At 40.7% G+C, this 15,000-nt stretch overlaps 1 protein-coding gene across 5 annotated transcripts in view; it reads right to left on the bottom strand.

Annotated features, from left to right (window-relative positions):
• The window catches only part of cacna1eb (calcium channel, voltage-dependent, R type, alpha 1E subunit b), a 64,976-nt gene that overhangs the window by 33,394 nt on the left and 16,582 nt on the right, over nucleotides 1-15,000 (bottom strand). For all 5 annotated transcript variants that reach the window (XM_030402446.1, XM_030402444.1, XM_030402447.1 and 2 more), the window contains 3 exons: nucleotides 14,542-14,647; nucleotides 13,111-13,250; nucleotides 406-509 (listed from right to left, as the gene is read on the bottom strand). In XM_030402446.1, the coding sequence (XP_030258306.1) occupies nucleotides 406-509; nucleotides 13,111-13,250; nucleotides 14,542-14,647 (350 nt within the window). The remainder of the gene's footprint in view (nucleotides 1-405; nucleotides 510-13,110; nucleotides 13,251-14,541; nucleotides 14,648-15,000) is intronic.

Here is a 15,000-nt window from a genome sequence, read left to right as displayed (position 1 = left end):
TATGTGCTTTGTCCTAAAGCTGCTATGTAAGCGCCCTCGTAATGCACTGCAGACGGATCTGTTTGTATTTGTATTTCTATGTACAGTGGGTCACACAGATAGTGGTATTGAAAGGATGCAGCTTTGCACTGCACTGTCATTATTAGAGGGACTTTCTATTTCATTTCAGATCTTCAATTGAGGATGCCATACGTTGAGATGCATTCGAATGAGTCGTCATCAGATTGAATTGTGCGGTGAGGAAGGATTCACAAGTCTCCTCAATTAACCCTGATCCGCGAATGATCGATAAATGAAGCTCATTATTAAAATCCCCCACAAAGAATATTAATTTGTTATTTGCTGTATTGCACCACTTTTGTTCGGCCTTGCAGTGCAGCATTAGAGGTCAGTAAACGGACTCACTGGGGATCCCGGACACAAGCTTGAGAGGTCTCAGCACTCGCACGGCCCTCAAGGTCCGAAGGTCGACTGGGATGTTCATGTGAGCACCAGCAGTGGCCAAGATCCTGATGGACAACACAGACGTTAATCGGCATGATCGCTTGATTTAGAGGCGTCGACTGTGTTTATCTCGCTTTTATCATTTTGTTAAGACAGTTAAAATTAATATGGCCCTGAAAAGGAGAAATACATCTGGGTTAGAATAGAGAAAATGCAACAGGGACATATTAAAAAAAAACATTAGTAGCTAAATCTGGCGCTGAGATTAATGTTTTTCGTCCGCGGCGTCTGACAAATCTAATGACGAAAATAGGTAAAAGGCAACAAAAGGATGTAACTCAAGGACATTTAGGGAGTTGAGTCATTTTAAAGGGTACAAAACAAACAGATTTAATGCCATGCAGCGTTATAGTACATCCATTTAGTGCACCAGACTTGTATGGCGAGGGACAAAGAATGCACAGCCACGTACACCTGGCAGGCATCTCTACTCACATCTGCCCACGCACACACACTGATGTCCCTCCACCTACACACAAACACTGAAAAAAACAGCAGCAGGAGCAACCGACAGGCAATCTCTAACCGGCACACACACACCAGAAATCACATCTGAATGTTTCTTGCAGCAATGGAGAAAAGCAGATTTTGTGCATTTTTTTATTTTTTATTTTTTTTCAATTAGGAGAAGATAACGTTGTGACAAACAAAAACAGGAGTGCCTGCCAGGAAAAACGGAACATTTTCATTTGGGCGATGTTTTCAACCTCGAGGCGATACCAACCGAGCCGATTTGATGTCCTGTAATCAGTCAATATCCACCGCTAATTTGCTAAGTAATATTCTGAGCTGTGAAAATTATCCTAGAAAATTAGAATTAATTTCCAGATTTGTCTGTCTCTCTCCGTAACACACAGAGACGCAAATTTACAAACTCATAAAATCTTTGGCCAGCGTTCGGAAATGTGGGGGAGGGTATATGTGTGTGTGTGTGTGTGTGTGTGTGAGCAGGGGGTAGAAAGCACATGGCACAAACTCAAGTGTAAGCCCACGCAGAATCTCTCCTGAAAGCAGTGGGAGGGAGAGAGGCCGAATGAGCGAGTGAATGAGTGAGGCCCGCGTTCACACTGCGGCGGATAAACCTGAAAGCGCTGTTCAGAGCGGTGAAAGCTCATCGTCCACACCACCGCGTTCGACAACCGCGTGCGTTGGTTACAGGTGATGTGAAAATCCATATCCACACTGAAATGTGAGCTAGCGACTTCACGTTTGTGCGAGTGAGGGCTGAGGAGTGTTTTCACAGAGATGTGTGTTTTTTTGGCAAAGAACCTGCTCTGCTTTAGAGTAAACAGATCGTGTTGTATGTGTAATATTCAAACCAACCCAAATACGCTTATAATGGCAGAGTTGTACGTTTTCATCAGGTAAAACAGATCCCTGTGATGTTCTGTGCTGGACCAGCTGTGAGAACTCTGAGCACCAGAGTTGTGCGAGGCTTCAGTAATGACCACTCATGTCAAATTTTCCCTTCCCCGTTAAAAGCAACAGCTTTAAGGACCTCTTAGACCCACTATAGCAAATGACCAATTATGATTCTGTAATGTCATAGCTTTGCAACCCCTGTTGGTGTTGTTCCTGGAACATCATAATATTGCTCCAGGACCATCATTTCGATTTAGGATAAAGCAACAAAGTCCACATCTTGAGTCAGCCATTGTGGCTCAATCAAGTATAGAACTTTAACCCAGGAGACTGCAGTTTGTATCCCATCTGAACATTTCATCATACTGCTCACTTACTACTTTTTACGGTCTGTTCGTGTGTTATTTTCATTCTTTTTCAGTTTTCCATGTGGTTAGGTTGAGGCAACAGAAAATCAGGTCAAAATAGGCCCTTTCACCGCGTAAAATCACATGTTTGAAAGGATAACTTTTCCCATGTGCTTATTTTGGGGGTCTTTTTCGGGTCACCAGGCTACGACATTACAAAAATGTGATTGATCAGTTTCAATGATGGTCCTGGAGAAACAATAATTATGATGTCCAAGGAACAACACCAACGCTGCAAGCTTTGTTCATCACAATTAGCTCATAGTATACAGAACCCTAAGTGTTTAAGGTGGAGTAAAGCTATTTATTTTGCACTTCCCTAAAGTTGTGAGAGTCTTGAGAACCATTTTTAAAAAGAATAGTCAAACTACAGTATATGAAAGTATAAGTCAAGCTTACAAAAAAGCTCAGTGAAATATTTTCTGAGTCCCTACCTGACGTCATCCATCGGTTTATGACTAAATATGTGACATACATGACATTTCAGTAAGCCTCAGCTTTACTGCTAATTATTAAATATTAGTATGTTTACATACTAAACTAAGCAAACTAACATGACACCAACTTAAAGAAATATTTCGCCACTGGATAGACATCCCATGCATAAAAGCCAGGCTTAACATCAGCATCTTAGCACTGTCACAAGTAACAAGTATGTTAGCATGCTGACATTCTCATTATCTAAATCTTGATTAGATTAAGGTTGAAATTGGAGCAGACTGTAACCTAATTAAGGAATTGCACATTACATGTCAGTCTATCAAATCACTGTGGCATGTCTGGCTTTATTTTGGCACATGTGTAAGAAGAGTTGTAAGGACACAGGCAGCGTTGGCGGATTATCAGATCCAATTAATGCACATTAATTGACAAGACAAACACAAAAGAAGTCCTTTTCTATTTGTCTTCCTCTTATTATTGTGGCACTAATGAGGATACAAAGCAATCACTATGACTTCAATGTGGTTAGTAGCGTGCACGTACTGTAACTGTACCGAGTGAGTGAGTGAGTGAGCGAGCGAGTGAGCGAGTGAGTGAGCGAGTGAGTGAGCGAGTGAGAGAGCGAGTTGAGTCAGACAAAGAGACGACACAGCGAGAGACACTGAGACGGAGCGGGAGCAGAGGAGTGGGAGTCTGTGGAAATAGCCTTCAAACCAAACACGCTGAACAAAGGCAGGCAGCAAAGCTCCTTCAAGGCTGCACTTTGAGCACAACAATTCAGTGGAGGCTCCCTCAAAATTAAAGTAAATGTTCTGTCTGCTTGTGGTAGCTCATGATTCATCCCTACACACACACACACACACACAGTGGCCGTTTTTCTTTTGTGTAGTTTGGAAATTGCTTTCTTGCAGAGACAAAATTCCCCGGCACAGTCAGTTATCATGCAAAGCAACCTCACTGTAGTCTTTCAGTGTCCAATATCATATCTTAATGCAGTTAACTGGAGATGCTGCATGGGCGGATTTGCATCTAACCCCTTTAGGAACACGATTTTGTTGGATACGTTCAAAAAGCAGGCAGTGAGAGCAGTCCTAAACTGATTCAAAGCCCCAAACTCTCTTCACGATGCACTAAGCTCCTAGGATGACATATGAATTTTGGATTCCGGATGTTATACAGTGTGGCTAATCAACATTGTCTGGAAAAAAATGCGGATTTAAATGAAAGTTCGAGATTTTACACATTGCTTCTCATTCTGATCACCCGGTTTTGTTTAATCTCTAAATGCTTTCACTCTTATCCGCAATAACGATGTTTCCATAATAACAACAGTATGCAGATGATGTTCAACTCTACATATCACTGTTCTTACGATTCAGCACACTGACCAGATGTATCACTGGATATCCTGATTTCTCCACTGCTTTCACAATAGCAATGTCAGTAAATCAGTCCACCGCTTTGGTCCAAACTAATATGTCTCAGTCTCTACAGTGACATGTTTGGACTTTAGGGAGCAGAGGGGATGAAGCGTACTGATTTTTCTACTGGAGGAATAAACACGTGAGCACAACGGATTCTGCTCTGTGTTGGAATTCACCTAAGGAAGAGAGCTCAGGGGAATTCCTTTAAAGTTTGGGGATTAAGAGAAAAGTGCATATATCTTCACTCCTGTTTATCAACCTGACTGCAGCAGCGACCTGCGATAGCGACCCCTGTGGTCGGTGTTAACATAGTGTGTTGACTTCTGATTGGAGCTGGATGGAAAATGTACTGTATATAATGAATGTACGTAGGAGACAGGGAAAAGAAGAGGGAATCAGAGGCTCTGGTGAGTGCTGGGTTCATTGAGAGGCTCAGCTGAATTTAAATCACACTTTGCAATTTGACTTTTCCTTGAAATTGCTCTATATAACTAAATTCTCCTTGCTCTGCCCGTCCAACATGGGGCCAGCACCCTACAGAGACAGGCCAGTTTTTGCAGGAACAAAAATTCCCCCAGCATAAAGAAACACAGACACTAACATGATAACTATATCGGGGCTTTCAGTACAGTAAAGAGACACTAGAACACACAGGGCAGCTACACACATTCACATGCCCCTCTACAGATTCAACTGTAACAATCCAGCAGCGAGTTAATGTGCAGAGTGAGAGGCTAATCTCTTCCTCGTTGGCTCTTTAAGTGAAGCACTGTTGCACAGTATTGTACCAAACTGGCTCATGAGAGGCTGAATTCATTACACGCACAGAATGCAGCCTCTCCCACACACCTCCACCTACACTCGGAACACCACCAGAATCTACAGTAATCAGCAGCATCACGTTGCCGACCATTTCAACACAGCTCTGCATATGGTAATGTGCAGTTGACTCAACATCATCATAGTGCACAAACAAATTGAGGGCTTTAAATTAAATCTGGAAAAACATAAGCCACGCATGTAACGGCAACATTAATCCTGCTCAGTTGAATTGGGAATTCGTTCAAAAAAAGACATTTATTCACTATTAGTCACTGAATAAATGACGGGGTGTATGTTTTCCCAAAGAAAACCCACCAGGGACTGTAAAGCTATTACGCAAAATTAGAGCTGAGACCACTGCAGCCGTCCTTTAAATCTACTGAATATATACACCACACATGATGTTGACGAGATCTTGAAGTTGTACTCTCAATTTCTAGATCAGTTTTGTGGGTGACTAACATGGCGGCAAACACTTTTGCCGGCATTTTGCATTTTGACCCAAAGTTTTTAGGTTTCAGATGTGCTGGTGCTTACTGGTGGGTTGAATGGCAATGCCAAGAATATGCCACATACAGAGAGATCAGACTAATTTATGAAAATTTAAATGAAGACACAAGGATGAATTACCAATCCGCCCCAGAGCCCGAGACCCGGAACCTCCAGGATTGGGTTGCACAAACTGCACAAATCCATTGCTTAGGTTTGTGTAAAAATGGTTCAGTTCTTCACATTCTTTAGCTAGTTATTTTCTTATCAAGTAATGAATGTGTGAATCAGTTAAATCATCTTCAGCCACCCAAAACTACAGTATGTTACACTGTGGCTGTCCAGTGAAAACCACTTATCTCCAAATTTGGTGTTTTTCCATAGAGAGATTGTTCCTTTACGAGCTGAGACAATTCTCCTATTTCTTAAGCCAAACAAGACATTTACAAAGCCACTGCGTCACCTGTAAAAGGTATTGCAATGAAGCTGAGATTTTGGCAATAAGTGGTTTTCACTGGTTAGCGACGATAGGCTAGCTTTCAAAAACAGCAATTATAGGGGCTCGTGCAATGTTTTGAACCTAACTGCTAATGACTTATTTAATGTGGGCATAGGAGGGAAATTTTGTTTCAGCAATAGGCCTTTTTTAGCTCAGTGAGCAGGAAATATATGTTTATGCTAATCTAACTGACAGACGTTTAGCCTGATGTTTTTAGCATAACGCTTTAGAAATTGAGACACAGTATATTGTGTTATTTTTCTAAAATGTGATCTTAAAACTTCCAAATTTAGTTCTTAGTTCTCTACTTGGAAAAAAATCTGTGTTAGCCTATACTGTACCTAGACTCAGGCTAAACTAACTTAGAAACAGCTGCAGCAACCAGCTCTAAGGGACCAAAATGACCCCCAGGTCCACTGAGTTTTATGTGGTCGGCATTGTGTCAAAATCCGATCGCTTTAGCTTTAAATTGTAAATAAACCATGTCATTTTGGCTCCCTCTTCCATTTTTCTCCTTCTCTTACCCTGGTTTCAAATTGAATTTGTTACTCCACTCATCACTTGGACATTTTTAGGGATGGAACAGTATTATAAAAGTTCATCAAACTAAACCAAAAGTAAACCAGCACTGGTTAAATTTTGTCTTATAACAAGATTGCCGTGTACAGCTATGTGTGCTGGACTGAATGGGAACTACGAGGTCGAGGACGATTGCCCGCGTGCTCCCTCGTAGGTTAATCCGGCCAGGTATGCACGTAAGCACACATTAAATGACACCGATGCAAAATGCTTTGACACGCAAAGGCCGACATGCAAGAGGAAGTCTTTCTCTCTCCTGTGTGTCTGTCTTTGAGCCAGATGGCTAATGAATCACTCCAAACTCCCACCCGGTTGTATTATTCATCCTGTCTAAAGAGCAACAATGTTAGCAAAGTGTCACACTCTGTAAGAGGGACGGGGGCAAAAAGGGAAAGCTGATACCGTTCACACAACATGATGGGACACTGACAGCCTGACACACACACACACACACACACACACACACACACACACACACACACACACACACTCACACACACACACACAGGAGTATGTGTGCAGGGCAGACACAGCTGGGGATCAATATAATTTAGGTCTGATGGGGGGAGTTTGTCAGGACTGATTTAACAACATGAGGGCAACAGGTTCGCTGGCAACAATCTGTGCCTGCAGCCAGATGAAAGGAGTAACAAGCACACACACACATTAACAAATCACTTGGGACACATTTAACTGCTAATCAAAGCATCAAGTCCACCTGAGCCGATCTGCTTGCCGCGGGATATAATTGACCATTTTAGGAATCCCATTGAATTAATTTGGTTTGTGGGTAAGTTGTTTTAGCTGTGGTGCTTTTTTTTGCTACACACTATTCACTCAGATTAGGGATTTTAATTGAGCTCAGTGTCCCAGCAGATTCGCTTCTAGCAATTCATTAATATGAAATGGAATGAATGCCGCCAGCGCTGGCCCAGTGGCCTCGATTTTTATTCCCAACCGGCCTCTATGACACATGTGTGTTTTCTTTTAAGTCTGACTTACTTGTGCTGTGCCACCAGAGTGAGAGAGAGTCAATGTGTGCATGTGTGTTTGTGTGTGTGTGTGTAGGTGTGTGTGTGTGTGTGTGTGTGTGTGTGTGTGTGTGTGTGTGTGTGTCTGTGAGGGAGGGAGAGAGAGGAGAGTAGCATATGTGCTACCAGAAACTGTGTCAGATAGGTGGCAGGAAACCAGGTCGTCAGTTAAACGACCAGCTGTGGCTGGAATAAGGCAAGATGATATGTGGGCTGCAGAGAGCACACCGACAACTTTGTGCGTTTCACGATCCAAGTTAACTGGAATCAGATGTATTAGATGTATTATTCAAACGTTGAGTCTATAAAACCCAACAGAGTTTTACACCACAACTCATCGGACACTTCACTGTCAGGTTTGGTTACAGGTGCAATGAAGCAACACTTCTAACCACGATGAAACGCCACTTTATAGTTTGCAGTCACACCACCATTTAAACCTGCAATAGCTTTTTTCTTTTTGTCAGAGTGACATTATCCTGCATTTGTAGCCATGGTTATGGCCACCTGTTGACTTTAAGTCCAATATGCATTCTCTTTTAGCTCCAGTTTTGGTCTCTGCCAGCTCCTCAGGGTAATTTCTGGATCTTTATTGGCTAAAATAAGCCTTTCAGGTTATTTTCTTCTTGTCATTTTATAAGTTGGCAATAGAAATTAAGAATAACAGCCTTTTTGAGGTGCAAGCAGACTGATATCTCTATCAAAATCTTTTCAAACCTCCAAACGTATGTATAAGCTTTTGCCAAACTCCATTCCCGCATAATCTCCACTCCTTGTGTGGACTACTATTAAAAACATTATTGGACACTTGTGAGTCAAAACATATGTACTGTAAAGCGCCATAATGTCTTTACTATTATCTGTTTCTGCTTGCATTCATACAGTGTTTAATCACAGTATACACAGTGCAACAGAAACAATAAGATGATCGATTTAATGTGAAAATGAATACTATCTGGTGGATGGACAAACTGGAGATCTGAATTTGTCCACCTGGGTACTTTCAGTTTCATACCACACGTAGAGGAGGGGATGGGAGATAAGAAAGGGTTGGGTGTTCCTGGGCAATGTGAACTTCTTATTTTTGCCTGACAACAAAAATCAATAAACACTAAATTTAAAAAAATATATGTCCACCTTGGGAATTTTACCTTCAGCAAGAAAGTTATTTTTTTCCTGTGTCCATTTGAATGGGGTTTTTTTTGGGTTGTCGGTTGCTTCTTTCTGCAGGTTTACACAAAAAAAACTACTCACAAAGACTTGGATGGAGGATGGGTCTTAACTTTATATAAAGATCCAGGAATTAATTCTCACATTTTTTTTAAATTCTCAGGGAATAATATGGATACTGATGGGGGAAAAGTGATACTGGATTTGACTTGACGGAATTAAAGGGGACTTCTGGTTGGACCATGCTCGAGGTATGCGCTTGACTGAGGGGACCGTTCTAGTTTGGATATATTCCACCAAACAATGGTGATTGCGAAAATAATTGGGTTCATGCCACAGCTCACTCTGAACATTCCTGAACTCCATCAAACTGTTACACAACTTGCACCACTGGCCATCGAGTGACATCCTACGCCAAATCTCTATTTTTGGTACCACTTAACACTTTGGTAGGCTTTACTGGTTTGCTGCCAAAAAAAAATAACAGATTCCTTTTTTGGAAAACTGTGGCTGCCGTCATCTGAATGGTTATAAGAGATTTCAATGGCGACAGGTTTTCACAGCAGAACTAACGTATTACAATATGCAATAGCGTCATTTTTAGCTATATTTTCATTCTTTTACACCATGTTAATCACAAACCCATTATAATTAAGGTTGAATCAAGCTTCAGTAAAACTACAAATTAAAAACCTGGTAGACAATTTACATTAAATGCGACATTTTTGCTTTTTGATATCAGCGGAGGCGTCACGTCCTTTAAGGTTTAAGTCACAGATCTGCCTTTGAAAACAAGAAGAAGATCATCTAACTGACATGTTGCTGCGGCCACATGTTGGGTTTCAAATCCACAACTAGTGAAGATCACGTGAATAATGAGCTGTTCCTTTGTACCAAACAGAGCTCTGCTTCTTTTGAGCTAACGAGCCATCGATTGAGAAACCGAGAGCAAGCGGTTTTGTTGCAAACTTTGACAGATGCATAATGAGAGAATTTCAAAGTATCCCAATGAAGCAAACAGCGCTGCCGAGGTAACAGCTGTTTATAATGGATTATTAAAATCGACTCAACACTTTAACCCTTTTGAAAAATTCTATGGAAATCTGTCTGCAACACAGCTGTTTAGCTGTTGAATCCGGCACCAACTGGACTGCAAACGTGATGCTGATTTTGTGCCTTTTATGTAAGAGGCAGAGAGAGAGAGAGAGAGACAGCGATATAGAAAGACAGACAGTCAGAGAAATAAGAGATGCTGAGAAAAATAAAGATGTGGGTGTCAGGTTGAAATGAGATGTCAACATGCCGACAGCAATCTTCCCTGAAAGCTGAATACTGTACACTTAGCCATCAACAGTGGTAACAGTGCTTAACTCCGGCACAATTGATTGACTAAAACTCCAGTCATAAGTAGAACAAACAAAGTCTCTCAATATGTTTTTTTCTTTGGGTCTGCCTCTACATCTTCTCCCTCCCCCCTTGTTTTCCTTCCCCCTTTTCTTCTCTCTTTCTCTGCCATCCATCCATTCTTTTCCATGCTTTTGCATAACATCTCCAGCGCTGCATTCACATTTAATTCACAGAGGTCCTGGGGGCGAACCGGAGCAGGTTTTTAGACACAACTGCCAATCCACTTATCCACCCACATATTGCTGACTGTAGAGCTTGACTGTTCCACGGAAACCCACATTTTCCTGTATTTATGTGCTTTTCTCGTGGATGTTTGTGGTGTTTAAATGTATGTGCTTTATAGAGAGAAAGCGCATCAACACATAAACAATAACACTATAGGGTCAGCTGTTGCCTGCCGTTTGTCAGTCACACGGTGCAGCACGCAGGGATTAGAAAAGCCTTTAAAATGCGGTACAAGCACGCATGGCGACAATAATGATAAACGTTGACACAAGCAGCGTCACACGCGTGAATGCACCAACATAACTTGACAATCAGTGTCTTGGAATTAATCTTTTGCTTCACCAGCCACAGCCGGGTAGAGTAAAAATGAATTCTGTCAGAATTAATTGCAGAATCAGTTGCTGAGCATTAATTTAAAAACTTTATTTCAGTCTCTCTCATACAATCAGTGGAGTTTGTAATTCATCATGGAGTTCAACCAAATTCAAAATTAACAGAGAGCAGCTGGAGGCATATCTCCAAAACACACACACACACACTCCACATACGCCGTCCTGCTGCTGCAAATACTCACTAGAGCACCAAATAACCCACAGCTGAAAATAGTAACCCAAAAAATACACTACGTCCTACGGTCATGTAACATCCTCTTAAAACTACAGTCACCAACTATTTTAGGAAAATCCTGGCCCTCCCTTTTTTTAATGAAACTGTACTTGCGGTCCATTTACATCAGATTTATGTCTTCAGTATAAAAGAATATTGTTGGGGTTGAATGCCACAAACAGGCTGGAGACTAACACACCACTGATTTTGGTAATATCAAATAAAACATTAAAATTCCACCAGATACGGATTTTTATTTGGATCTGCATCAAATTAAACTCACTACTGATAGTCAAATAAATATGCCAGATTTTTCATCAAGATTCATGCGTTATCAAATATTGTAAAACACAAGTTAAATATAAACTGGCGGAAGTTCATATACAAATCACACCAGCCTTTTCCTTAAAGTTAACAACGAGAGCTTAGAAATGGTTATGATTAAGTAAAAGGCTGGACATCTGGGTTTACACTTTCAGACTTTTTTGGGTCAATTTATCTTCATTATCTTCCCATTAGGCTCTAAAGACAGAAAGATAATATAAAGATAAAAAGTTTATTTTATTTTAGTTTGCTTACTTCCAGTGGAGATTGACCTGTTATCTTGTAAGCGTGTTTGCCATCAGTGCTAACAATCTGTTGCACAAAAACTCGAGCACATCCAATGACTGTGATGATATTAATTGCCTGCTGCTGTCACATATTCTGAAACTAATCTCCCATTTATCTCTAAAGGCATAAAAAGTATATACCCAGCTATATTGGTAGGCCGACATGCCTCCAGAGATAACTGACCTGCTACTTTGTTAGCTTGCTAGCTTGTTTATGGTCAGCCCCAAACAGTAGCTCAAGGACTGGAGCACGATTACTGACAAAGTTATATCAAGTTACAGATGCCATCAGATGCCAACACCAAAACAAATAGCGGAAAACACAGTCAAGCAATGGACCTCTAGCTACAGATTAGCAATGCTAAATAGTCTTATGGCTAAAAGAGACTGCAGAGGTTGTCGGGGACAATAAACATCACCACAGCGAACATGGAGGCTCATCTACTCACTAGTCCATCTTTACAGGCCAACATTAGTTATGAACTACTCTAATGCCAACTTTATAACTTGTGCGTTGTTCAACTTACAGGAAACGTGTATAGTAATTGTGTAGTAAGATACTAAGTGGTGATGGTGCTTAAATTACACTTTGTAATCTCAAAAATGTGGTGTTCACCTGTGAAGATTCTTTCACAAAACAAAACGTCTAAGCACCATAAACAACAGAGCTCGGCTTTTTGTCAAGGGAACCAGAGCGATGCTAATTTCCAGGTTAGCCTACAAAAATACATTGTCGCTACATCACTCTCCAGCCACGCGTGTACAGTAGTAAGGCAGTGAAGGATCAGACATGTAGTACAGCAGAAAAAAAATGCCTTGGCTGTATTGTAACTTACTAATTTATAATTCATAACATCTTCGCTATTAACAGCACAAAAACATAACAATAATAACAGTAATCTAAGAGATCATTTTCACAGCAGATATTTTTTCACATGCTATAATAAGAAAAGTGCAGGTGTAGTTGCTAATCTTAACGATGGCTGCATTCCATTTAAGTGAGCCAGCTTTATGGTCCTGGTATTCTGCATACTGGCTCATTTACATGGATGCTTGGTGGACCCGAGCCAGCGTTAATTTATTAGTCACACCTGTGCTTTTCCCAGCTATGACCGCTATGAAGATTTATTCAGCATCCAAACAGAAATAAAGGAGGAAAGCCTCGACAGAAGTTGATGTTGTATTTCTATATCAGTCTATCCCATTTATTCTACCATTTAAAGGTGTTTTTTTTCCCCCTCATCAGAGTTGATGGTATGGGGATAGAGGGTGTCGATGCTGTTCAGATTGTTACGCATCATTGGGAAAATTTGTTTGACTAAACCCAAAATCTAAAAAAGTCTCCTCTGATTTGATTGGTTCTCAGTCAAAACATTGGTTAGTTAAAAAACTTAAATTTGTTCTTCCTCCGTACACACTTTAACCAGAACCTTTGGCAAGAAAGTAACTTGGCAATCTGACAATTTACAACAAACATTTCTCACTTTGCGAAAAACTAAAACTCAGGTTCTCACTGAGACTGATGTCACTCACCCGCTGAGCACAACTATGAAGTCCATGACGTTCCAGCCGTTCCTCAGGTAGGAGCCTTTATGGAAAACAAAACCAAGAGCCACCAGTTTGATCCCCGCTTCGAAGCAGAAGATCCCAATGAAGTATGGCTCTGTCTTCTCCTGTGGAAATAATGTAGAAAACAAACGGTCAGTAGTGTGAGAACTCAACTGATAAACATACTAATATATGCTGCAGCCATGAACAATGTCACAACTATAACCTGCTGGACTTGATGCATATTCAGTGCATGCAGTACAAGGGTTTAAAACATAAGGCCACTCATATACTAACCACTGTGACAAGTCATATATTCAAAATGTCACTAAGTAGCAGTTTAATTCTGTCGAGGTGGACCTAAAAAAGCTTACCCGTCTGGGCATTTTAATCAATAACAAGCTGATCATCTTTACACTTGCATCTGAACTGTTGCTGCTAGCATCTCAGACTGTGAAATAAATGTAAACGTGTACAAAGTAAGATATTTCCCCGTAAATTGTAGTGGATGATAAGTATAAAATAAAATAAAATGGTATGTAAAATAGGTATTTATTGCTCTGGAGTAAATAAACTTAGTTTCTTTCCAAAACTAAAGGTACATTTGTACTTGGCATGATTTAAAAAAAAACAATGTATCCTGTGTTATTTTAAAACAGCAAATAGTAGCAGTGGAATAGTTCATCCAACCCCTAAATTAAAAATGTTTGTCCTCTTAGCCGTAGCACCATTTTTTTATGCAGATTGTTTTGGTGTGAGTTGATGAGTTATGGAGAACCACAGAAATATCTTCCTTCCCTCGACTACAAGGGAACTAGATGGATTGTGGTGCTCAAAGCGCCAAAAATTACACATCTGAAAAATTCACCATAGCAATGAAACCGTGACCCGCTTACTGAAGATAATCCACAGACATTCCTGTGAGCAGTTTCATTTTGGAACTGTTTTATTTCTATCAACCTACACCTGCCAGCCGTATCATGGTGCATCTACTTGTAGAGAAGAGACTTACGGGATGTAAACAGTGTATGCTCGCTGAGCTGTAAGGTTGCAGGTGTAGTTTGATAGAAAGAAAAAAATTCCTATGTGAAGCTGCCCACAACAAGCTCTGTAGGTGTAGGTTACCTTGAGTGTTCATGATTTCTGGAAAGAGACTTTGCTGTTGCGTTTTCAAATGAATTTTTGGGGACTTTGAGGACCACAAGCTGAGTGCCATCTATTTCTTTTATATTCAGGAGAAGGCAGACATCTCTATCTCCATGACCGATATCTCACACCAAAACGTTCTACATGGTGAGAGGAAAAATAAGCATCTTTGACTTTCAGTATCCCCGTTTATGTGTGTGCATTTCACAACGACCTCGCGCACGACACCATCTATGAATCGAGGGTGTGAAAGGGAGATGTTGTCCTCACCAGTCTCTTTGCCATGGGGGTCTTATCCTCTCCAGGGAGATGCTGCTCCAAGGCCAGGACAACACAGTTGGCGGTGATGGTGGCCAGGATCATGTACTCAAACGGTGTAAAGGCCGCAAAAGTTAAGGAAAGTACTCTCAGCTCAACGCATGAACAAAACCAAACACAAAAATATGAACAAACAATGCCCACAAAAACATGGAAAAACACAACTAACGCTGCAGCTTGTAATGTATCTAATCATTCTTTGTGGATCATTAAAGATGATTAAACATGATCAAATGAATACTAAACGTAAAATGTCCAATACACTAACAACAGTGCTTTATCCATACAAACAGTCTTTGTGTTAAACTGTAGGAATATTTCCTGTGTGGCTCAGCGGAGAGAATAAAACAACATAAACGGACGGATGATTGAATGACAGATGAATTATAGCATGGTTCATATTCTCTGGTA

This window comes from Sparus aurata, chromosome 21 (assembly GCF_900880675.1).
Source record: "Sparus aurata chromosome 21, fSpaAur1.1, whole genome shotgun sequence".
NCBI classification, from domain to species: domain Eukaryota; kingdom Metazoa; phylum Chordata; class Actinopteri; order Spariformes; family Sparidae; genus Sparus; species Sparus aurata.
This window is presented reverse-complemented; position numbering and strand designations above follow the sequence as displayed.